Source organism: Mesocricetus auratus, unplaced genomic scaffold, assembly GCF_017639785.1.
Source record: "Mesocricetus auratus isolate SY011 unplaced genomic scaffold, BCM_Maur_2.0 Super-Scaffold_6730, whole genome shotgun sequence".
Taxonomy (NCBI): domain Eukaryota; kingdom Metazoa; phylum Chordata; class Mammalia; order Rodentia; family Cricetidae; genus Mesocricetus; species Mesocricetus auratus.
The window spans coordinates 112,947,247-112,972,492 of NW_024429184.1; the positions used below are offsets into that span (position 1 = coordinate 112,947,247).

At 43.4% G+C, this 25,246-nt stretch overlaps 1 protein-coding gene across 1 annotated transcript in view; it reads left to right on the forward strand.

Annotated features, from left to right (window-relative positions):
• Prelid2 (PRELI domain containing 2) overlaps positions 1-25,246 on the forward strand; it is a 68,192-nt gene that overhangs the window by 29,076 nt on the left and 13,870 nt on the right. Inside the window, exon 5 of the mRNA XM_040741876.1 lies at positions 8,496-8,601. Coding sequence (XP_040597810.1) covers positions 8,496-8,601 — 106 coding nt within the window. The remainder of the gene's footprint in view (positions 1-8,495; positions 8,602-25,246) is intronic.

The following is a 25,246-nucleotide window of genomic DNA, read 5'->3' on the forward strand; positions in this document are numbered from 1 at the left end:
GTTATAGAAAGCCCTACACACTGTGACTGGAACTGAGACGGCTCCACACCACGATACCAGTGGAACATTTCCCAATCCTCTCAAAGGCACTTTAATTAAATTTCCATCGTGAAGATAATTAGACAAGATTTGCCACACCTAGCCAGCTGGTATTCTAGGCCAGGATCTCATCAGGAAACTTTGCCTTTCTGGAAACTGCCATTTTGAGCTTTCCAAGTTGGTGGCCCTGTGCCCTGGGGAGTAGGTTTCATCCATGTTTTCCCTGGCTTTTTGTCCCCAAAGACAGAAGAAAAAAACAGCGCAGTCAAAATAGGAGTCTTGGTTGTTTAAACTGCTGTTAATTTTCAGAGTGCCTCGATTTGGAGTGTGTGTTCTTTTTCATGATTCTGGTGTGTGGTATGTTGAATGGTGTCTGTGTATGGACAAAAAGTAACTCAGATCCTGGTCCTACCTCAGTGAGACAGTCTGGTTCACACATGCTTCTGTTGGCTTGTCCCTCAGCCGGTGAAGTCTGCCCTCTACTGACCTCAGCAGGTGGACAATTTTCTCCACAAAATAGTCTACAATTCGTCTCCTTTCCCACCTTTCTTCCTGTTCTCCCCCTCTTTCTTTCCCTTCCTAATGTACTTTAGTGATATCTTGTCACATACTGGTTATTACAATTGAAATTGAGGCTGTAATGGAGAAAAAAAAGAGATACTTCTGCTTAGAAAACTCTCTGGCATTCTCTAGTCAGACATTTGACTGCTCGTGAAGTGTAAGCCAGTGTGTGAGCATTCTGGCTTTATCTGCCCCACCAGTAAGCGGGCAGGGATGCGATCACTGATTTTGGGCAGGGTGGAGTAGAGGTTTCCATTCTAGAGACAAGGACCCCGGGGTTAGGCGGTGGGGGGGTGGGGTTGCCTTGTATGTAAAAAGAGAAAGGGATGTGAGGAAATCAGGAAGTCGTAGTAATAAGGGAGAGGAGGGCGTGGCTGCCTGCGAGTCAGTTACACAGACTGAACAAAATCAGAGACTGACGAGAGAGCCGGGACTGTAACACTTGTGGTTGATGGTCTCCTGGACCAGTATCAGTCGGTGGGGGCAGAGAAAGGGAAGGTTTTGAGGTTGTGGGAAAGCTATTCAACGTCTCTTTACTACGGTTTCTTCATATTTTTATAGAGGAACTAATTTTCAAAGCATATCGGCCTCCGAGGATGGGTTGTTTAGAGTGTGAATACTGTCACCACAGAGAGTTTTGGGTGTGACCGAGACTGTAAAAAATGTGTGTAAGATGAGTGTGATACAGTCTTCTGTAGGCTTAACACAGAGGCAGGCAGGAGGAAAACCTGAATCTCCCTGTGTGCTTCTTAAAATAAACACCACCCACTGCACATGCAGGGTAGGGTAAGGAGAGTCATGAGACAACTAAATGGAGGGCTCATGCACCCTTGCTGAAAATGGTTCTTGGCTGCACAGAAAGGAATGTGCCGGGCATTGGTGGCGCACGCCTTTAATCCCAGCACTCGGGTGGCAGAGGTAGGCGTATCTCTGTGAGTTCAAGGCCAGCTTGGTCTACTGTTCGTGTAGACAGAGAAACCCTGTCTTGAAAAACAAAACAAACAAAAAACCCAAATCAAAAGAAAAACAAACAAAACAAATAGATAAACACCTCAGAAGGTTTTATGTCTATAGAAATGATAGTCATGGCTTTACTAATGTTCCCAGATTCCGTTAATTAACATTATATCTCAGTCTGTTTGTCCTTTCTTTTTGCTTCTTTTAAAATTTATATATTGTGTGTGGATATTTTGCCTTTGTGTATGACTGTGCACCACACACATGCAATGCTTGTGGAGGCCAGGAGAGAGCACAGCAACCTCTGGGACTGGAGTCACACAGATGGCTGTGAGTTGCCATGTAAATGCTGGGAATGGTCCTCTGGAAGAGCAGACAGTGCTCCTAAGTCCTGAGTCATCTCTCCACCACCCCTCTTGTTTCCTTTTAAAACCTGTGTGTGTTTGTGTGTGTGTGAATGTGTGTATGCATGCCTTTGTGTGTCTTCATGTGCATGTGTTGTCAGGGGATGACTCAGAAAGGTTGGAGGGTGTCCTTGGTTGCTGGGCCTCCTCACTTCCGTCTTGTTTGAGAAAGGGTCTCTTGTTCACCACTTCATACACCGGGTAGCTGGCTCATGCGCTTCCAGGAGTTTCCTGGGATTCTGCCACATCCAGCTCTACATGGGTGCTGGGGATCTGAACTCGGGTCCTCACACTTGAGCAACCACCGAGCCATCTGACTGGTAAACTATGCTGCATAACCAGTTGTGCTTTTCAGGGATGTTGAAACAGAAGCTCATCCTGACAAGAGGCGTTGGGGATAGTCTTGGGTCAGAAGGAGAGCATGCTGTGGTTGTTGCTCTGTGTTATTGACAGTGCGGTGCTCCCTTCTCTAACGGTGTTAAAATACAGCAGGGTGAACTCCATCTTGTGGATGGCAGGGACGTGACCCTCTTTACCCCCCTGCTGGTCCCTGCCGCGTGCACAGATCCGAGCATGCTTTTCTGAGGACTCGCTTCTCAGATTGGCAGAAAGAGATACCTTGCTTAGAATATGATATGAGGGAGACTTTGGCTAATCCCTCACTTGCTTGTGGACAGAGAAGCTCATCTCTCCCAAAGGGTGGGAGACCGTTCATCTTCTCAGTCTTAAATATTAGACATTGTAAAAGTCTGCTCCGACTAGTCCAGAATAAAAGATTAGCATCACCAGAATGTAGTCTTACATGAACAAAGCATTTCATATGAGCTTAAATTTAAGAAGCAGACTAGGCAGAAGTGAATATATCAGGTTGGGTGTAGTAACTGTGTGCGTGCGTGCGTGCGTGCGTGCGTGCGTGTGTGTGTGTGTGTGTGTGTGTGTGTGTGTGTGTGGTGTGTAGGAGCAGGAAGGAGAAGGTGGGAATTGGGAGGGAGGGAGAGAGGAGACCTGAAGGTTTAGATTTTTTGGTGTGACTTGATCTAAATGTAGGCACTGCTGTTAGATCTGAGGGAGAGTGTACCACTTGAGATGATTCTAAATGACAGAGCGCTTGCCTGGCTTGGGTTATTACTCAGCACTGGGGGGAAAAAACCAGGAAAGACAAGGTCATACTGGCTAGATTGACTAAAATCACATCTCGTTGAGTCCAGTGTTTCTCAGATTTTTTTTTTTTGTGAGAAAGAGTGCATGTATACACATGTGTACACAGGAACATACAGGAGATTTTCTCCTCTCCTTAAGATGTAAGAAGGTAGGGAGAATTGGGAAATTATTTTCCGTGCTGAGTAATTTGATTGCGAAGATAACTAGTTCATCTTACAATTGTGGTTGTACTCATTAGGTGTAAGAACTATGCTGCAAATGGGCCGTAAGGCATCGTCTACAGGCGTCCGTGGCGGCAGCAAGGCTAGCAGTCACTGGTGCACAAGCAACCGTTAGTGTGTGTTGGTTACTCTGTGCTGGGAGAAGTCTCTTTCCTTTCAGTCTGGAGTCCGCATTCCTCGTCTTTCCCATCTCCCATATTATCCAGTTCCCGAGGCTATCATGGGATTGATGAGACTTGTGCTGTGCCTGAGCATTTTAAGATAGTGTGTGTGTGTGTGTGTGTGTGTGTGTGTGTGTGTGTGTGTGTGCTGGTTAGTTTTTTGTCACCTTGGTACAAGATAGTCATCTGAGGAGAAGGAACCGCAATTGAGAAAATGCCTCCATCAGATTGAACTGTAAGCAAGTGTGTGAGGCATCTTTTTGATCAGTGATTGATGTGGGAGGGTCCAGTCTACTGCAAGTGGTACCACCCTTGGACTGGCGGTCCTGGGTATAAGAAAGAAGGTGAGCAAGCCAGGGAACAACACTCCTCGGTGGTCCCTGCCCTGACTTTCCTCAGTGACGGACTGTGGTGTGGAAGACTGAGCCAGACTCTTTCCTCCACGAACTGTTTTGGCTATGGTGTTTATCTCAGCAGTAGAAAGCCAACCAGGACAGTGTGGCTCCTTAGATAGTCCCTGTTACTTTGTGTCCTTACGGATTCCCTCTGTTGGAATCTTTGCCATGGGCTGATGCTGCCACTCACTCACTGTTCCTTTGTATTTCCTGTTAAACAGTGAGGTCCCGGAAGAGTCTCTCAGTCTCAGTATGGTGTGGGGAGAGGAAAACTAAGTGGAGACTTAAGAGATTTGAAGTGAAGGGCAAGCCCAAAGTTAGCAGGTGCCTTAATAGAAACTACTGACGTTTTAAAAAGGAATGCTTCATTTTTATAAAACTCATATTCAAAAGCTGCCATTTTTTGTGTCCATGTAGAGTTCCCATGTGTGATGTGTATGTGTACATTTGTGTGTGTGAGAGTATGGGCGTGTGTGTGTGTGTGTGTGTGTGTGTGTGTGTGTGTGTGTGTGTGCGTGTGCAGCCAGAGGAAGATGCTGGATCCTGTTCAATCACTGTCTTCCCTAGTTCTTGAGACAGGATCTCGCATTGAACCAGGAGCTGACAATGAATTTGAAATATACATATGTTATATGTGTTTGTGATTATATGTAATATATAGCATATATTAACCATGCAGTCAGTGGTTTCAACAAATGAATTAGGCCAGGTTAACAATAGCCCAAGTCTCTATCTAGCAGAGATGCATACATTCAGCTTTTGTGTAGCTAGAAATCTTAATTTCCTTTTCATTCCTGGGAGGTAGTTTTGCTGAGTTGTTGGTTTATATTTTTTCTTTTGGTGTGCTGAGTATATTAACCCAATTCTCCCTGGCCTGTAAAGTTTCTGATTAAAACAAAACAAAACAAAACAAAAACAAAAACAAAAAACCACTCAAGACCTCCCAGAAGTTCCTCGTATGTGGCAGGTTACTTTTCTCTTGGTGCTTTCAATATACTCCCTGTGGTTTTTGATACTGTATAATGTGTCTGGTGTAGATCTCTTTAGAGGTCTCCTAGTTGGAGTTTGTTGAGATTTTGAATTTGTGTGCATTCTTTCAAATTTGGGAAGTTTGGGCCATTGTTGCTTTAGGTAATCTCTCTTCTCCATTCTCCTTGGTTCCTGCTTGAAGGCTGCACTGTAAGAGAGCCTGCCATGTCTCTTCTTTCGTTTTTCTTTGACCAGCCTGGCCTCCGCTACTGTTGCTTTCTGCTTTTAAGTGGTTTGTCTTTGTTGATAGTCTCATCTTGTTCATGCTTCAATTTCCTGAATTCATTTGGTTGTTTGAACTCTTTTCTGTTGTTGTTGTTGTTAGTTGGGCATTTAAAAAATAATCATTTCTAATTCACTGTCATGTAATTCATATACCTGTTTCTTTAGGGTGAGTTTCTAGAAATTTGTTTGGTTCTATGACTGGGCCATGCCCCCCCGCCCGTGTGTGTGTGTGTGTGTGTGTGTGTGTGTGTGTGTGTGTGTGTGTGTGTGTGTGTGTGTGTGTCCTGTGATCTTTCAGAGAGATTTGGCTCTATGAAACCATGACCCCTTCTGCCATTTGTCACAGCTGACTTTACAAAGAAAGCAGCTCCCCAGCCCGAGAGTGTGCTGGCCTCTCAAACTTTGTCTAAGTCTCTCTGGGACTGTGTGTGATTTCTCAGATGCAGAGGTCTGCCCTGTGATCGAGCCGAGTCTGTCATCTCTTTTTCTGTTGGTGATTTGTTTGTGGCACTGCGGATTCTTAAGGGCTGTGGCAACCTTTTGTGCTGGCTTTTGTTCTCAGTGACCAGCAAACATCCAAAGTATACTGCTTCCCTTCCCCAGAGTCATGTCCTGGGGCAAGGCCTGCTAAAGCCACAGTATTGCTGCACCTTTATCTCCTCTCTTCCTCTTCTGTGGGAGAAGCACGGCTGTAGTTTTCTCCCCATTCTGCCCCACTGTGCTAGTTGGGAGGATCTATCTGGAGTGTGGCTGATTTACATGGATTAAGGAACTCTTAGGGCAGTAGTAGGTACAGGCTTGAATGTGTCTGTAAGAGCTTTTCCAGACTGCATTAGGCTAATCTGAATGTGGGTGGCACTGTCCCCTGAGCTGAGGTCTTGGACTGGAGAAAAGGGGGAAAAGGAGAAAGTTAGCTGGATGATGATTGCATTTTCCTTTCTTGGTTTGTGAACCCGCTGAGATGTGAGCAGGCAGCCTCCCCGTGGCTCTGACCTGAGCTGGCCAGGCAGCCAGGCCTTTTCTAGCACTACAGAGCGTATTCCGCAACCCAGGACCTGAAGCACACTTCTCTTGCAGCGAGCACAATGGTGTGTGCTGTACCTCAGCACTCGGAGGCTGGAGATTGGAGACCAGAACCTCAAGGCCAGTCCCTACCACACAGAGTTTGAGGGCAGCCTGGGTTACGTGACACCTAGTGGCGCCACAAACACCGCCACCAATACACAGTAGGAACCTCTCCTTCCTTCCGTGATGTGTGGCAGGAATTTTGCTGCAGTAACAGAAAAGTTTCACACCTACAGCAAGTGAAAGCAGAACACTTCACTTGCTCTGAGGAGACTGTTCTTGAATCTGCCCTCACTGGGGTGGACTTCACCTCTTAATTGGTTTCAGGAGGTCTCACAAAGGCCATTTTGTTTGTATATTTTTGTTAAACCGTTGTCTTTTTGGGGGGGGGTGAGAGCTGGAGACTTCCTGTCCAGCCATCTTTCATCGCTCTCAAGTGTAACTGGAATCTCTCTTTTGTGAGATGGGGATAATTAATATTAGTAGAACTTTGGTAATTAAAATGACAACACACCTGCTCCCTGTCACCTCTGGCCCCTGTCAGGGATTCATTCAGTGCCTATTTTGGATTTCTGCCTTTGCAGTCTCTGTGTTTGCCTGCCTCTCTGTAACATCTTCTATCATTTTAGCAACTGCTGAGATCAGTCATTCTTCACACCTTTGTCATATGTATAAACTCCTTTATTATAATTGATGTAAGTAGGTGGTACTATGATCCTATTTACATGTGAGAAAGTTGCTTATAGAAAGTAAACAATTTATTTAAGGTCAGGAAGCTGAAACTGGTCTCAGATTCAATTTTTAAGAGGTATTTCACTTTTAAGCACAGGAACTAAGTGCACTGACTGTCACGGAGAAAGTTCATGTTAGTCATGTAATCACAGGGGCTCTTGGTCCTGATTGCCATGAGAGTAAATGTGTTAAGATGTTCACTGTAGTCTCCTCAACTACAAATGAAGAGTGATAGTTTTTAGCTGGGCCTGGTGGTGCACAGCTTTAGTCCCAGCATTTGGGAGGTAGAGGCAAGGTGGATCTCTTTGAGTTCGAGGGCAGCCTGGACTACAGAGTTCCAGGACAGCCAGAGCTATATAACGAGACTCTGTCGTGAGAGAAACAGCATCCCTCCTCCAAAGAGTGATAATTTTATAATTGTTTTAATTTTTGACTTTTATACACAAATATAACACACTTTAATCTTATCTACACCCCTCCCAACTCCTGTCATGTCCCTCCTTCCCTTTCGATGTCATATTCTCATCTCTAATTGTATGTCACACACACATACACACACACACACACACACACACACACACACACACACTACTGAATCCAATTAGTGTTGTCCATATGCACGGGGGTGTATGGCTGACCCTCTTGACTATGAAGAAAACCAATCTGCGGATTGTCAGTAGCTTGTCCACTAAGAGTGGAGCCCCGTGAGCCCTTTCCCCACCCGTGGTGGAATGTTGACTGGTGTAGTCTGGAGCAGGTTAACCACAGCTGTTGAGGGTCACCGGTGCAACATCTCTGCCATGGCCAGGGGACAGCAGTCCTCCCCGTCCTCTGGCTCTGACAATCTTTCTGCCCCTGTTCTCGGATGTTTCCCGAGCCTTGGGTCAGGACTTGTGTTATAGACGTCCCACGTTCAGATGGAAACTTCAGTCACTGGTTCTCCACACCTCTGCCGGTTGTGGTTCTTTGCAGTAGCTTCCATCTGCTGCGAAAGCTGCTTTGGTGAGGCCTGAGAGCCACACTAACCTAAAGGCATAGGAAGTGAGTGTTTGGAAAGCAATTGGAAACTACCAGTTTAGCAAAATGGTGGTGGTAGCTTCTTGAAGAGGCATTTTGCATCATGAAATGAATATTCTTTAATTCAAATGATGGTTGTTTATACTGTATAAACTGTACATAGTTAGGTCAAGCTTAAATGGAATCTTTTGTATTAATGGTTAATTACTTGGTTATTATGGATATTATTTTGTGTTAATTATAAATGGTAATTATACTGCTGAAAGTGTCTGTAATTTACATATCCAGATGCAAAGTGATTCGAAAGAAGAGAATTTTTGACAATTGCATGTAAAAGATGTATTGTGATGGTATGGATGCCCCATTACCCTTCCCTTTCCCTCTCCTGCTCTAGTGGGATCTTCTTCTCAGTGACTGTCCTCCTACCCTTAAGGCTTGCTTTATTTTATTTTATGCAGACAGCCATGGAGATGAATTTTGTGTATGTGTGTGTATAGATTTTTTTCTTATTCTTTTCTTTTTTTTCAGGACAGAGTTCATTCAAAGAGGCAGAATTTCAATCACAGGGGCTGGATTTCTCAACTGTATTTTGGAAACTTTTGCTAGTGCATTCTTAAGACAGGGAGCCCAGAAGGTAAGCTTGCTTCTGCTTTGAACTAACATTAATTGTAAGAAAACATGGAGGAATCAGTTGGGCTGTTGAGTATGACACAGTAGAAGAACATCATGAAGATATTGTATTAAAAAAGGTAATTGATAAATGCAGCCACAAAATTTCTCTTAATAATTTTAGCCAGGCTGAAGCAGTCTGAATACATTCTAATGGGCGCTGCACTGTGTTGTTGACGCTAATGATGTCTTCTTGGCCTAGGTGAGGGGGTTTCTGTTATGAGCCCAGGATGGAAGGGAGTAGCTGAATTCCTAGAAGGCCTAGTATTGCTCTTACTCACTGAAACATTATTGTGCTTGTTTTCTGCTAGGCCACAATATGTACATTTGTTTTAAAAAAAAAAAAGGAAAAGAAAAATACCATCACCACCCTCCTATCTGCAAAATTGCAATCTCAAAGTAATACCCCTGGTGAGAAAATTAATTTTATCACTGTGTCTCTGACTGAGTTGACTCCTTGTTCATCTATTAAATCCCATATTAGAAAAGCCATAATAATAATAATTAAGTATAATTGTTTTGCACACAAGTCTATTCATCAAAAGGATGGAAACCCTTTTGGGAGAGATAATATTTAAAAGTTGAGGTTTCTTATTATTAAACTGGCTACACATAGTCATTTGTAAAATAAAATAAAACTCTATCCTGTGGTCCCTATAAAAACAGATAGCAAGCTGTATTAATCCTGGAGGCTATGGCTTGCCTCACTTTAGATAAATACATGTTGTCCATTCACCTAAGTGACTTTGTATTTTACCTGTCATCGATCTGAACCTATTGAAAGTTGTTAATCATATCTCGATCCTGTAAAATATATGAAGTGGTCTGCCTTCCCATTTTATTGTTGAAAGATGATTAAGTGTGTACACCCAGTATATGCTTATCATCTTGCCTATCTTCTTTCTTCTTGCAAGAGAGTACCTGACTTGTGCTAGGCACTGTGTGAAATGTGGGTGTGGTGGTTTGAAATAGGTATGGCCCCCATAGAATCGTGTTTGAATGTTTGGCCTATAGGGAGTGGCATTATTAGGAGCGTGGCCTTGTTGGGGTAGGTGTGGTTTTGTTGGAGGAAGTGTGTCACTGTGGGGGCAGGCTTTGAGGTCTCATATGCTCAAGCTATGCCCCGTGTGGGACTGAGTTCATTTCCTGTTGCCTGCAGATGTAGAACTCTCCTTCTCCTGTACCATGCCTATCTGCCTGCTGCTTGTTTCTCACCATGGTGATAATGTACTAAATCTCTGAAACTCTAAGCCAGCCCCAATTAAATGTTTTCCTTTGTAATAGTTGCTACAGTTACTGTGCTCTTCACAACAATAAAAACCCTATCTAAGACAGGGTGCTAAATGTATTTATTTGATAACAGAAATAGTGAAAGTGTAGGTTCTAGACTCATTTCCCATCTTCTATTGACAACTGTTCATTCTCCTTCAAGGCCCTAGGTAGATGCGAAAGCCCTTACCTTCTCAACACAGTGACCTGCATACAAATGACTGTGCTGGTACAGACTTGTCATGACCTATACTCTTTGATTATATTAGGATTCTTTGGGTGCCAGTGACAAAGCACAGTTTAGGTTGGTCATTGGAATGGCACAAGGGTGCTGAGGCTGGCTGCTGCTTCAGGAAGTGTTGTACTGGGGTGGGAGCCTCCGAGAACCTTTGTAGGATTCCTTCTCCAATCCAGTCCACCTAGTCCACAGAGACGTGTGTGCTTCATGGTTCTCTTTTCTTCAGTTCGGTTCTCTGTGTGGATGTTGAATAGAATTCTAGCCGATGAAAAAACTCTCTCTCTCTCTCTCTCTCTCTCTCTCTCTGTCTCCCAGTAAAATGACTGTTTCTTCTTTTCCTAATGCCTCCAGAAGAAGAGGCGCTTGTTTGCAAACAGGTCAAGCAGGACTAGGGGGTTGGATGACAGCTGTACAAATATGACCATCTTCTCTGCCATGACCATGGGGATCAGGGCTGAGATCATTTCTCGGAGGAAGGGCTTGGGGGGGGTATTTCCAAGCCATTTTTGTTTCTACCATGTTCTCATAGTTGACTCTGTACTCTGTACCCTAATGAGAAAGAGAGGAGAGAGAGAGGAAGAGAGAGAGAAGAGAGGAGAGAAAAGAGAGTGCACACTGTCCTCACCTCCTTTTCTCTGCCCCTCCTTCTTTTCCCCCAACTCACCCCAACCCCCACCACACGCTGTGCAGGCCTGAAGATGTTAGGTGTCTTAACTCTGTCTCTCACTGAACCCAAAGCTAGACAGGTGGTCAGTAAGACCCAGCCATTCTGTCTTTTACCCTGCTACCAAGTTTAGGTCATAGGTGCTTGAGTGTGTGTGTGTGTGTGCGTGCGTGTGCGAGTGAGTGTGTGCACGTGTGTGTGCGGGCGTGTGTGCGTGTGCGAGTGAGTGTGTGTGCACGTGTGTGTGAGTGTGTGCGCGCATGTGCGAGTGAGTGTGTGCACGTGTGTGTGAGTGTGTGCGTGCGTGTGCGAGTGAGTGTGTGCACGTGTGTGTGCGCGAGTGTGTGCGTGCGCATGTGCGCGCGCACACTGCCAGCTTTTTATGTGGATGCTGGTGTCTGAACTCTGGTCCTCATGCTTGCACAGTGAGTACTCACTGAGCCATCTCTTTAGGCCCAGCTTTCTTAGCTACATTTCTGATTCCTCTCTAACCTGTGATACTCTGGACAGTGCCTTGTATGTGTATGCGGAAGCAAACAGGCAGGAGATAGAATGCAGAGGGGTGTGTTGTTGGCTTATGAATATTCATGGGAACAAAACCAGGAAAGCCAGATGACTAACGTTTTAACCTAACGAAGCCTCTATTCTTTTTGATCATGTCCGGGAGGAAGAGAATGTATTTTTCCGGCCAGCTTTTCTAACTTTGCTTTCTGAAGAGGCTAAGTTTAATTAGCTTCTCTGTTTCAGAAGGCATCCTTGCGTCAGTGTCTTTCACCTCGTACCCACACGTGATGCCAGTTTTGTCGGGCCAGCCTGCCGTCTCAGTAAACCTCACAGCCCAGTCTGCATAACTGGCTTCTGCCCAAGCGCTCGCGCCGGGGATTTAGGTGGCTATATTTTCACTTTTGGACTTCATCCTTGAGGCTGTTTAGTGGTGTCAAAGGTAGGATCTGGTAGCTATTGTTTTCGCCTAGTAAAAGCAAAACTAGACACTCAAGCTTTCTATCTATGTTTGTAAATTACAGTCAGGCTGTTGATGCGGGGCTGTAGGTGAGGTCACTTGTGTTTCTGGGCCTCCAAGGGCTTGTTCAATTGCATTTTCCCTTTCCCTGTGCTACTCTGGTGCCGTGTGCAATTGGAGCCCTCTTTGACACGCGTGCTGGCTTTCACACACAGTCAGAATCTGCCCCCATCATGGGTTAGATGGAGTGGTTATCAGGCTGCTGATTTCCCTTGGGTGCCAAGCTCCAGGCACGGCTCTGCACGGGACAGGCTGCTGTGCACGCGTCCTCCATCACTCTTGTGACCTGGCAGTGGTCCCTCTGCCCAGGTCTGCTCATCTACCGAAGAGGGATTTTTATGCAGTCCTAGAGATATGAGTGAAAACTGTGAGAGTTTTAAAGCTGCAGCACTTGGGTCACATATAAATACAGGTTCTCTTTGCCTTTTTAAGAGTTAAATATCATCACAGTCCCATGCTTCTCTGTCATGCTTTCTTGTTTTCATTATACCTCCCCTGAGCCATGTGAACATGGGTAGTGCACATAGCTACATTTTAAGCTTTATTTGACTCCATAAGCATCTTTTGAAGGGCTGTGTGCTGGGCATCCGGTAGCGTGCTGGAGACACATAGAAATGAGACATAGACTAATTTGGGAATTGTTTTTATAAATTATCTTTCTTTTATGTGATTAAAAAGTGGCTCTTAAATTATATATGCATGTTTTATACAGAGTTCCAGAATTTTTTAAAAGATATAATTGGTGAATAATGTAAATTTTAAAACATACATATCAAATATAAGAAATTATCAAGTAGTTACATAGTCAAAGCACTTGTGGTTTTCTAGTCAGGGGGAGAAAGGCTTTCAGAGACCATGTTTTTTTCTTAGATTTATCCTCAAGCAGCTTCCTAATGCATTGAATTTATTTACATAATAAATTTTATATTAACTATTAAAAAACAAATAAGACATAATTCACAGGGTGGAGACAGCGCCTTGTGCAGCTTTAATTTGGGGGCATGTTGCTGAGGGTGGAAAGCATGGTAGGCAGCGATTAAATATCTGCTGATGCTTGGAATGGGTGAAGCCTGGCTTTGTGCTCAGGCTCGGCACTCTGCGTCCGAGGAGGGTATTAACAAGGCAACGGGTGAGCATGAGAGTTGAACATGACAAGCCTGTGCCTCGCATGTATTGCCTTGTCTACTTCCCTGAGCAACTCCGTGATATGGGAACCGCTGTTCTCCTTTTATTTGCACAGGGAAGCCAAGGTCCCAAGTGACAGAACAGTTTTCTCAAGGTTACTAAATTAGAGAGTGGGACAACTGGAATGTGACCCAAAGCTTGTCTGACCCCAGAGTGTGGTCTTGGTTTCTAACTCTTATGGTCCCATGTACAATCTCTGCACTTAAATCGTGTACGCGTTGGAAGGCAGTTGTGTGTGCTTAGAACAATTAAAACAAGGGCGTATGTGTGCAGTGAGGATAAAAGAACCCAAGAAGAGGGCGCCTGTGATGGAAGAACATGGAGCAGAGCAGGTATCCTTAGCTCAGTCAAGGAGGGCTTGCCAAAAAAATGGGAGGACCTGACTTCAACCCCCAGAACTCGTAAACAACCTGGGCCTACCCAATAAGCTCCAGGCCAGTGGGAGACTTTCTCTCACAAAACAAGGTGGACAGATCTTAAGGAACAACACTGGGAGTTCATTTCTTATTTGTATGTACATACACTTGCACACACACTTGTACATACATCCTATCACACACAGACGCACATGCACAGACATAGACATACACATAGATGTGTAAACATACAGAGACACAAACATACACATTCACACACACACAGAAATGCACACACACAGGTATACAGGCAGAGACAAATAGACAAACACACAGACACACAGACACACAAGCAGACAGACAGCAGATGCACACACACAAGTAGACAGACAGACAAACACACAGACACACAAGCAGACAAACAGACAGACACACACAAACAACACACACAGACACATAGACACACACGGTCTTTGAGCTTTGTGGCTAGATTTATTTGCTTGTGACTTTCTTCTGTGTACTTATTGTAAATAAGTGTTTTAGTTAGTTGCATATATATAGAAATACTATCACTTTGTGTATTAACTTTGCAAACTGAAACTTCATTGAATTTATTATTTTTATGGTAAGATTATGTCATCATGTATTTTTTATGGTTGGATCATGTTATCACCAAACACACACATTCCTTTCTTGTTTGAATGACCATTATTTCTTCCTCTTTATCTAATCACTAGACGTTAGTGATATGTTAAATGAAGTGGTACGGATAGTCCATTTCTGTCTCATACAAGTTTACGCATAAGAACTGTAAATTTTCCACTACTGGGTATCTTTCTCCAGCTGTGCTGAAGGGCGTCCAGATGCACTAAGTTCTCAGTACTAGAGGGTGTGTCATATGGCATGTTCCTCAATTTGAGAGGCATCACACAGATGTGTAATGGGATCTGAGCACAGCCCACCGGCACACAGAAGCAGAAAGATAGTAGGCACATGTTGTTTTAATCTGCGAAGTTGGGGTAATTTGATACACAGCAATAAATAACCAATAGAGTGAGTCTGAAGAAAACACGCAGCCAGATATAGCCAGCCTTTTTGTTTCTTCCCTACCGCAGACCAAGTTGGCCTCTAACTCACAGAGATCCACCTGTCTCTGCTGCTCAACCGAGTGCTGGGGATTAAAAGTGTGCAGCACCACACCCAAAAAATTAAAAAAAGAATCCAAATGAACAACCCTATCTTAAACTGACGTGTTCAGATTTTTTAGATGTAGCATGCCCAAGCCAGACCTTTAGAGTCATGCTCAAATGGTTTGACTTGCCCACAGTTGTCTCTGTGACAAATATTTCACACGCCGTTGAATTCAACTTCTGCTTCACGCTTTCGATCGGCGTGGTGAGAGTGGCGATGTCACTAATAACGGGCCTTCTACAAGAGTGGTTGCGCTAACAAATCATTTTATCACACATCGAAATGTATTTTCCAAACTTAAAGAAAGAGCACGCCTGTGTGACTGTATAATGAGAACTCTGCATTCCTCAGCATTTGTACTCATCCTTAACCACAGAGACAGCCTGGCTAAAAAAAAGAACACTGCGTGGCAAGATTCTTATCACCCGCATTGTCTTCTAAGCCTTGGTGGAGAAGTGAAAAGTGGATTCTGGCCTCAAAAGAAACCAAGTGGGAACAGCTCACCCGTGCTTGTGACTTGGGTTTTGCCTTTTTGCCGTGTGCTGTTCGGGGGCGGGTTGCGGGAGCTGGTGGTAACTTTGCAGAGGCTGCAGCAGAGCGCCTCAGGATCGCGGTCATTGTGCTGTAAGGTGCCCGTTCTCAATGGAGTGGGTTCAGCAAAAGGAGGAAGTGGAAGCCGAAATGTGTTCTCTGCATGTAAATTAGAGTCATAATAGAGTATGTGCACAGATCTTCAGTTTGTGGCATCTGTTTTGTGATAAGGAGAGCAGTTAGGAGAGAGAGTCAAGCAGCCAGTGTCTTCTGGACCAGTGGTCTGCTGTAGGACCAGCTGTCCCTGGATGGTTTTAATTGAGATATATAGCCTCCATGATCAGGCATGGATGGGAAAATCTCTGGAATTTTGAACGGATTCCTGTATCTTAAGTCCCATTTATTGCATTAATGAGAATCTATTTCTAATGTGCATTATGGTAGTTAATAAGCCACCAATTTCACCAGTGAAAATTCAGTTTTAACATTCCTTGTGCTAATTTCCTTTCAGTGATAAAGATAATTGAAATTTCTACAGTGAGATTGCTGATTAGAATAGTCATGCTAACCACTGGAGCGTGAAGCCCACACGAGGGCACTGGCTGTCCTTAGCATGGGACAGCATGTAGCAGACACATGTCACGGTGCTACCTTGTGGATACCGAAGTGCCTTGTAGACACCCTAGTAACCACGTACGAGTATGAATGAGCTCCTGAGCTAAAAGGAGTGCGCTCTGTTCTCCAAAGACTCAAGTAGGAACTGGGATCCTGGGCCTGTGCTCAATGTAGCAAGAGGATGGGAAGCTTCACAGAAAGGCTTATTGGCCATTGGTCTGATATTCTAGATGTTACGCTTCACAACACAGACCCCCAGCTTCTCATCTGTAAAATGGGGGTGATCACAGTTTTGTTCCACGGGGATTTGAAAGGATTTAGTAAGCCTTCAAACATGCCTGGCATATATAAGCTTCAGCGGTTACTGGTATTAAAAGATGTTTCCTGACAAGAAGCGTAATTACAGGTAAGTGTGTGTGTGTGTGTGTGTGTGTGTGTGTGTGTGTGTGTGTGTGAAGACACACATTCACTTCTGTGTGTATCGACTCCTTCTCTGTCCTGCCAGCCAGCTCCCAAATAACGACCCGGACACTTATTAATTCTGGAAGCTCACCTTAGCTTAGGCTTGCCCCATTAGCTCTTATAACTTAAACTAACGCATACTTTTATTAATCTTCGTTCTACCACATGGGGTCACCTCTCTTCCATCTAGTGCCCCAGCTTCCTCTCCTTGTCTCCCAGGTTCTCTTGTGGGCCTAGACTCGTCCTCCTACTTCCTCTCTCTTCCCGGAAACCCCACCTCCACCTCACTTTTATTACACCAGTCGCAGCAAGGCACCTCACACCGAGGGCAAATATCCCGCAGCATGCGTATGCACGAGTGTGGAGTACAGACAGAGGACAGCCTCTGGTGTCACACTTCACATGCCATTCGCCTTGCTTGCTGACACAGCATCTGTCACTGGGACCTGGGGCTTGCTGTCCAGGATGGACAGGGCTACCCACCTGTCTCTGCCTCCCAGCACCGGAATTACCGGTGCACACCACCATGCCTGGCTTTGTACTGCTGTTCTGAGACTGAACTCTGGTCCTCTTGCTGGTGAGACGTTACCAGCTGAGTTAACTCTCCAGTCCTGTAAATAGGCTTTTGAGTACTTACTTGAGTAAGATTTTGGTTATTATTTTGCTTTGTTTTGTTGTGATAAGAATTCTCTCTATTGTAGTATCCTTGGCTGGCTGGGAACTTGCAATGTAGCCTAGTTGGCCTGAAATTCATAATATTCTTGCCTTAGCTTCCAAGTGTAGGTTATAGGTGTGGGTCACCATCACCCACCTAGATGAGATTTTAGCTGCCTTTGGAAATCTTTTGACATTTAACTGAGCTTGGCTATAGGTGTTATTGCTTCCCCCTTTTGCTTAATTATTGGCTATGGTCCCAGAGTCCTGACTTGGAGCAATGAGGGAATGAAGAAATGACTTACAAATGGATGTGGGAAAGCTGGAGTCAGGTGGTCTGGGCTCTCTAATAAGGAAGCCACAGCACAATTACAGGAAGGCAGGGCTATTACAGGTAAACAAGGAGGCAGGGTTATTATACACAGCTGAACTAGCTAATCTCGTAGGAGCTGTTTCTGTAAGAGAGCAGTCTCCAGGCCTTAAACATTAAGGAGGAGAACGCTATGGTGAACACTTTTTTTTTTTTTTGTCTACATCGTCATCATTTGCACTCAGATCCAAGGAAGGCTTTGCCATTCCCCTGGGTCTGAAGCACTGGAATCTTTGTTATGGCTGTGCCAATGTCAAACACTGATTGTTTACTCGGATTTCCTGTATCCTTTCTTTTGTGTGTGTGTGTGTGTGTGTGTGTGTGTGTGTGTGTGTGTGTGTGTGTGTGTGTGTGTGTGCGCATGCGCGCTGTTCGAGATCAGACTATTGGCCTCGCACATGCTCAGTTAAACATTCTTTCAGTGAGCTATGTTTCTAGCTTCAAATAAGATTTGAGATCTATAATGGAAAAGTTTGTATTGTTTCAGAACATTTAAATCATCTCCTTAAATCTCAGGTATTTTATTTAAAGTTCAGTGAAATATAAACTATAGTTCTAATAATGTATTCCCCTTTAGCATGTTGATGTAGCTCCTACAATGTGTCTCTGTGTGTTTATTCCCCTTTAGCATGTTGATGTAGCTCCTACAATGTGTCTCTGTGTGTTTAGGTGATTTTTATTTAAAAAAAAAGGTGAAATTATTCAGCCCAATGTTTTCATTTATGGATACATTGACAACAATTTTCTTCGTCATTACATATTTCTATATTTTTTTGCTCTTTAATGTTTTAAGATACTTATTGAAAATAGCCCAAGCTGCTTCAAACTTCACACAGCTCATGCTGGAGCTGAGCTTTAGGCCCCCTGCCATTGCCTCCTGAGCTCTGGATTACAGGTGTGCCTAGCTACATCTAGACAGTACATATTCCTTGGAAGTTTGACGATTTGCATAGCATCCTTTTTGTATAATAGCTTTTATTATCGGTTTCTACTTTTTCCACTATTGGAAATAGTGTTGAGTCAAATCCCTGAGGATAAATACTTCTGTACATTTTTTATTGCTTCTTGGGTTAAGACCTTCTGTGTGTATTATCAAGTTCCTTTCCAAAACAATTCTGCCAGCTTGTAACTTCTACCAGTTCAGTACTGGGCTTGTCTGAATTGAATGAATGATTTGGTGTCTCAGAACTGTCTGGCTGATTATTTTTAGCTTGTAGAATTGTGAAGCAGAAGCAAAATTGCCAGTTCCAACCCTCTGATTATCTACTCTGGAAATGATAACAGTTACTGATTCTGCCATTGTCACATTGTTTGGCCTCAGTGTCTCTCCTGCCCCCCTTCCCAGGCTTTTTTGTTGTGTGATGTTGACGTGGATGTTGTGTGAATGCTGAGTTCCTTAACTGAGAACTGTGCATCTCAAGTACATGCATAGGTAGTCGTAACGCTAAAAAAAAGTGGACGCTTTAAAATCAGTCATCCCAAGAGAGAGGAGCAGAGCAAGAAATAGTGTCATCCAGCAGTGTCAGTTAAAGTTTGCAGGCATGACAGCAGGTCAGCTGTGTGCTAGCATGTAGACTAAGGACTGGGGACTTCCGTTTCCTGCTTGTTTGTGTGTGTTCTTTTAAGAGTCTTTATGTTACTTGGAAGACCAGATGAAATATGCTTTCTCTTCAGTTCCAGAAGCCTCTTCCCAGCTCTTATTTACGTCTGGTGACCATGCTTTTGAACCCAACTCTTGCATACTCTATTAGACTTATTCTGGTCGCAGTTCATTCATTTGATGCCATGAGAATACCAAGGATGCTACTTCTTAACTTACTTTCAGATAGGTCTGTCTTCTTGAATGGTCCCTCCCTATCCCCTTCTCTCATTCTGTTGTCACTGGAGTCTTAGTCTGCTGACACATAGTCTTCCTGGGGAAAACATCTCAGAGTCAGAGATCTGCGAGTCATAATTGTCTGTCTGTCTGTCTGTCTGTCTGTCTGTCTGTCTGTCTGTTCTTGACTGTGAGGCCTAGGAATCCCAATCCCTGGATGGGTCATTTGAATTCCTCTCTTTGTAGTAGACTTTGCTCAGCACGTTAACTTTTGGGAATCTCTTATGTTGGTCAGCTGAAATTCAGGATGTGTTTTCTCTGAAACAAGGTGAAATCTGGGAATTCAAGCCTTGTCTGAAAAACTAGGAAGTGATTTCTTGAGGTTCGGATGTGTGTGTGATCATTATTTGTATGATGGTAGGAGAGGCCATGTCTACATGTTATGGTAATGAGCTGCTGATCTAGTCGTGAGTTAGGAAACCCAGGACCTACTTTGATCAAACTCTGATAGTCATGTTGTTCATTCTGGATGCTCTGATCTAAACTATTGTTTCCCAGAAAATCAGATTGAATTATTTAAGTCATTTTAAATTCTAAAATTATATGTGTTGTTTTTCATTCTCTCATAGTTCCCCTTATCTCTAAACAATGTTTTCTGTCTGTTAGTCATTACACATGAGGAAGAATTAAATAGTTTTAGCTATGTAGAGATTAGAGAGCATCAGAGGTAGTTCATTTAACAAGGAGATGTGGTTGAGTGTAGCAGAGACAATAAAATATTAAAAATAAGAAACATGCTGATAAACCACTGGTTAGCAGAAGAGGTAGTGAGCATGAAGTAGGGTTTCTATGATTTTGTGTCACAGTCTAGCTCATATGAGCCAAACTGCATATTATAAATATTTGTAGGTCTTTGAAATACTGGTCCTAGTAATAGAGCAAGATGACTTATTTTTGATCTATACCTCCCATAAAGGTACAGTTTAGAAGCTCTAGGGGAGACCACATAGAATAATGATAGTAACTATAATCAGCAATTGCACACTGTGATCCAAACACTTCATAGTTTCTCAAACATTCGTCCTCCCAATAGCCTGGAAAAGAGGTTGCAGTTACTCCTACCTTCCCCTCTTACAGATGTGGACAAGGCGTCATACAATATTGGAACTCAAATCCAGGCTGTGTGGTTTCAGAGCCCTCTTTCCTATCTGTCAGTGTGAAGACAGAAGAAGTCTAGGGGAGGAGATAAGACAACAGAGGCCCAAGTCCACTTGGCAGGGTGTACCTGTGAACTTGAAGTAGACTTTTGTCAGACAATAGTGGAAGTGGCCTTGCCTTCTCAGTTCTTACTGTGACACTTTTTTTCTAGTGCTCCTTTATTCCACTCAACAGGGCACTGGGACATTGGGAGCTGAGTTCTTGCCGTTGTCCTGTATCAAATCTCCCACCAATGTGTTAGTTTTCTGCGTTTGTTATCTCGTCTGTTGTGCAAGAAGATTCAAATATATAAAGACAATAGAAACAGGGGTTTGTGGCCATCGTAAATCTTTACCTACTCGTAAACCTGAGGCAGGCATAGTACTTAAAGCTGGAACAGGCTGCACCAAGAGGCAACAACAACAACAAATAAATTTAAAAACAAGAAGAGGAAAGGAAGGAAGAAAGAAAGAGAGAAAGAAAGAAAGAAAGAAAGAAAGAAAGAAAGAAAGAAAGAAAGAGAGAAAGAAAGCACGTTGTGTGGACTGAGTGCTTTTGTGGTACAGATTTGCTGCGGATCAAAAGGACCACTTGTAATTTCCAGCTTGTCTTGACCTGGGCTCCTTGCACTAAATTAAGACTCCCAGTTTGACCCAAAAGATCAGAAAATCCCATCAGTCATCTTAACTTGGGAGTTAAATTCAGAAGTGTAGGAATGGCTGCTTGGTTTGGAAAGATGACTTCATTTCTTACTGGTGGGTCCAGTAGTCCACCTGCAATAGTGTGCTTGTGCCCTGGGACATGCTCCCTGTGTTTCCTGATGTGGGGAGTTGTTCCCTTTGGGTACATCACCTCTTTTGCGATGTGAGTTCTTATCTACACCCCTACTCTGTGGTAGGAGTTAATCTCTGCTACTGGAGCTCTTGCTGTGCCTCCCTTTGAGGGACCTCGGCAGTGGTGATGTGGAGGCTGCTTCAGTATCTTCCTGAAAGGAGTATTGTATTTAGGGACCCTGAGTTTGATGTCTTTTTGCCACTTTCAAGCTGTTTGTTTTTGATTCCTCTTGCTGCCTGGGATTTGTCATTTGATGCGGCTTAGTCCTTAGCTGTCTTCTTTGGAGACGTCTTAACTTTACCTTCCTTTTGTTGTGCCCAGATTCTGAACCCCAAAATCACTACGAGACCCGTTCGGATGCAAAAGCAAAGAGTCTTGTTGTTGTTTAACGAGCTAGCTGTATTAACTGGGGCCCTTCATCCTTTCATCGAGGCAGATGGCAGAAGAAAGACCCCTCGAAACCGGAGGCAGAGAACTTATGGAGCAGTGTAAGGGGAGTGTCTAGGGGCATGCAACAGGATTTGTGATCTTCCCAGCTTGGACGACCTGTCTTGTGTTGATTTGTCAACTGGTTGTTAAGGGCTATAGGCCCTCCCAGGGCGGTTGCTATGCTCTGCACTTGTACCATAAAGCACACCCAGAGCTGTAAAGCACAGTCCGCCAGCTAGCTGCTGATTGGTTCCTTGCCATGAGGAAGGTCTCTGACCTCCTAGTGACTAGGGCAGGAGAGGCTAGGTCAGGCAAGCACATGTTGAGTCTTTTTTTTTTTTTTTTAAAGATTTATTTATTTATTTATTATGTGTTCAGTGTTTTGCCTGCTTGCATGTCTGCACACCAGAAGAGGGCACCAGATCTCATTACAGATGGTTGTGAGCCACCATGTGGTTGCTGGGAATTGAACTCAGGACCTCTGGAATAGCAGCCGGTGCTCTTAACCTCTGAGCCATCTCTCCAGCCCCTATGTTGAGTCTTTTCTGCAGCCTATCATAGCTGCTAAAGCAGGAGGTTGGTCCTTTCACTTTCTTCCTGGAATCCTCTCTCCCTCCTAAGAGGGACTAATCTTTGTTTCTCTCCCCTTTTCTTTCTGGCATTTTGTTGTTATTGTTGTTTTGTATTGAGATAGTGTACCCTAGGTTGGCATGGAATTTAGGATGACCTTAAACTCATGTTGATCCTCTTGCCTCAGCTTCCGAAATGCTAGGATTACCGGCATGAACCATCACACCTGGTCCTCAACTGATTTTTCTATTTTTCTCTGTTTCCTGAGCAGAAGAAAATGGTGTCTTTTGCAGTCAATTAACTTCTTTCATGTTGATTCCCGCATTAAGTAGAATTTAAAGGCTATAAATAAAATTTTCTTGATCAGCAGCCTTTAGTTGGGTATAACTTCTGTTATTTTTTTAAAATATACTTTCATTTGTTAAAAACTTGACTGTTGCCAGACAGTGGTGGTCCATGACTTTAATTCTAGCACTTGGGAGGCAGAGGCAGGTGAATCCCTGAGTTAGAGGCCAGCCTGGTCTACAGAGCGAGTTCCAGGACAGACAGCCAGGACTTAACAGAGAAATCCTGTCTCAAAGAACATAAAACATAAACAATAGAAAACTTGACTGTTTTTTCTTTATTAGTCTCTAATATTCTAGATATATCTGAAATGGTTAAAAATTTAAAGAAATAATGACAGTCCAAAAGATTTTAAAAATCTATAAAATTTTATGAGACTTGTTTTATGTTTTTGATTAACAGGATTATGAACTGAATAACTAGTACATCTTTTAAACAGGATTTTCGTAAAGCTATTCGTAACAATACCCTGCCCATAAGAGCTGTGTGACCTTGGACAAGCCATTAAAATCCATGTGTCTCATTTCCCTCATCTGTAGAATGAGGACAGTTGGTTCCTACTTCACAGAGTCCTTGGAAGGAGTAAATGAGTTATGTAAAACAACACAGGTCAGGACTTAGCACAAGGCAAATGATCGGTTGTTGTGTTGTCATTATTTAAAAAGCAAAGTGCAAGCAAGTTAAAAGCAAAAACTTATTTTCCCCATTATAGCATTGCAGGCAATGCTTAGTGGTTATAATGAGCTTGTCTTTGGAGTCAGTATGACCTGGGTTTAAATCTGAACTCTTCCTTGTCTTGTAGCTCTGGGTGGCATTTGAATCATGCTGCCGCCTACCTTGTGAGCATGAGCATCACAGGAAAGTGTAGAGAAATACCTTGGGATACAGGAAACACACCGTAAGGGATCATTGCCATCTTTGTGTTAAAGCATAATGTGGAACCAGACTTGATGGTGTATGCGTGTAATCCCAGCACTCAGGGTGCTGAGGCAGGAGAATCATACTCGCACTGTATAGCAAAACTTTGGCTTAAAACACACACACACACACACACACACACACACAGCAAACAAAAACAAAACAACAACAAAAACAAGCCAACATACAAATAATGATAATTTTATGATTTGACTTTATTTTGAGTTAATATTAAAGCAAAGTAATTTCTTTCAAATACAGAAACAATGGGATGGCAATAAAAACATTAGGCTCAGGTAATATATTTTACCCCAACATTTTTACTTATTGCCATTACTGTTATCTATAGATTTTCAGTTAGGTTAGATCTCTGTCCTAACACTAAAGAGCAGGCTACATACATGTCTGATTTTAAATAGGAAAAACTTATTATTACTAATTATTATTACTGTGTTTCTGTGATAACAACTTATGGTCTTGGTCTTAACAGTGCTGGAGATTAATCCCAGGGCATCCTGCCAGGCAAGTGCTCTCACACTGAGCTCCAAGCAAGCCCTAGGCTAAGTGACTTTAAGATAGACAGCCACCCATTCCCCACTTTCCTCTCCTAGCAGCCCACATCTTTACGTCTGCCATGGTAACAGATATTTCCCAGAGAACCCGAATTGGCCAGTTGAATGCCAAATGAGGGAAACAGATGGAAGCCTTGTCCCCCACCCTGAGGATTTCACATAAGTTTCTCCACAAGAGCTGGAATTACTGTCAGTTCGTGGTTTTAAAGATAATTCCTTTAAGTACCTTTTTATCAAAAGAAAAAATTTTAAGTATTTTTTAATCAAAGGAAAGAATTTCATAATATTTTTTTACATCAAAGACAGGTTTAGAGCTTCAGCCACATGGGAGTTATTAATCCATGGAGATAATATCTGAGATTAAGCAGAGGATATGACCCTAGGATTTAACCAGTTAAAACATTGCCTGCGTAATTAGTTGACTTGGTGCAATGACTTTTCAAAACTGTCAGCCATTGTTCTTCCTTAAGTTGCTTTTGGTCATGGTGTTTTGTCACAGCAACAAAAAGTCACTGAGGTAAGCGGGAAATAGAATTTTGTTGGACAGCTGACCAAGATGTTATATACATTGATAACTTATTGGAGCAGAGATACTTCCTGTGGGTGTGCATGGCTTCTCTAGAACCCAGAAGTGAGACTCCCTGACAGAAAAGTTGTTGGAGGTGTGGTGAGGTGTTTTGCTCTGTGGATATTGCAAACACTTTGGGTTCCCTAAGAAGGTTTGTTTTCCTTCTGCTTCTCTTAAATTTAGAATATTAGGACTACATACACGTAGATGTTAATAAGTGACATGACGTAATATCAAAGCTACAAACACATCTTCTCTCCCCATCCCATCCCATTTTCCCTTCCATATCATCTTAAGGAACCCAGGCTGGTCTTGAACTTGTTGTGAAGTGGATGCTGGACTTGAACTACTAATCTTACAACCTCTACTTCCCAAATGCTGGGATTACAGCAGCATACGTACCACCACGCTAGGCCAAGAAACACATCTTTATTTTTTTTTATTTTTATTTTTTATTTTTTGGTTTTTCGGGACAGGGTTTCTCTGTATTGTTTTTTTGGAGGCTGTCCTGGAACTCACACTGTAGACCAGGCTGGCCTTGAACTCACAGAGATCCGCCTGCCTCTACCTCCCGATTGCTGAGATTAAAGGCGTGCGCCACCAACGCCCGGCATATCTTTAAAGACCTTAGTATACTGAGAGAGTCACTCTGCTACTTTCTAGCCAGGCACACCACTGAGTAACTTTCGAGTGCATCTAGCTTGGACTGGGCCCAAGGATTTGAGGAGTCTAGGAGTACTGTGTGCTCAGCACCGCACAGCAGAGGGCTTTGCCTGCGGGCTGAGAACCAGCTCTCCCTTGGACC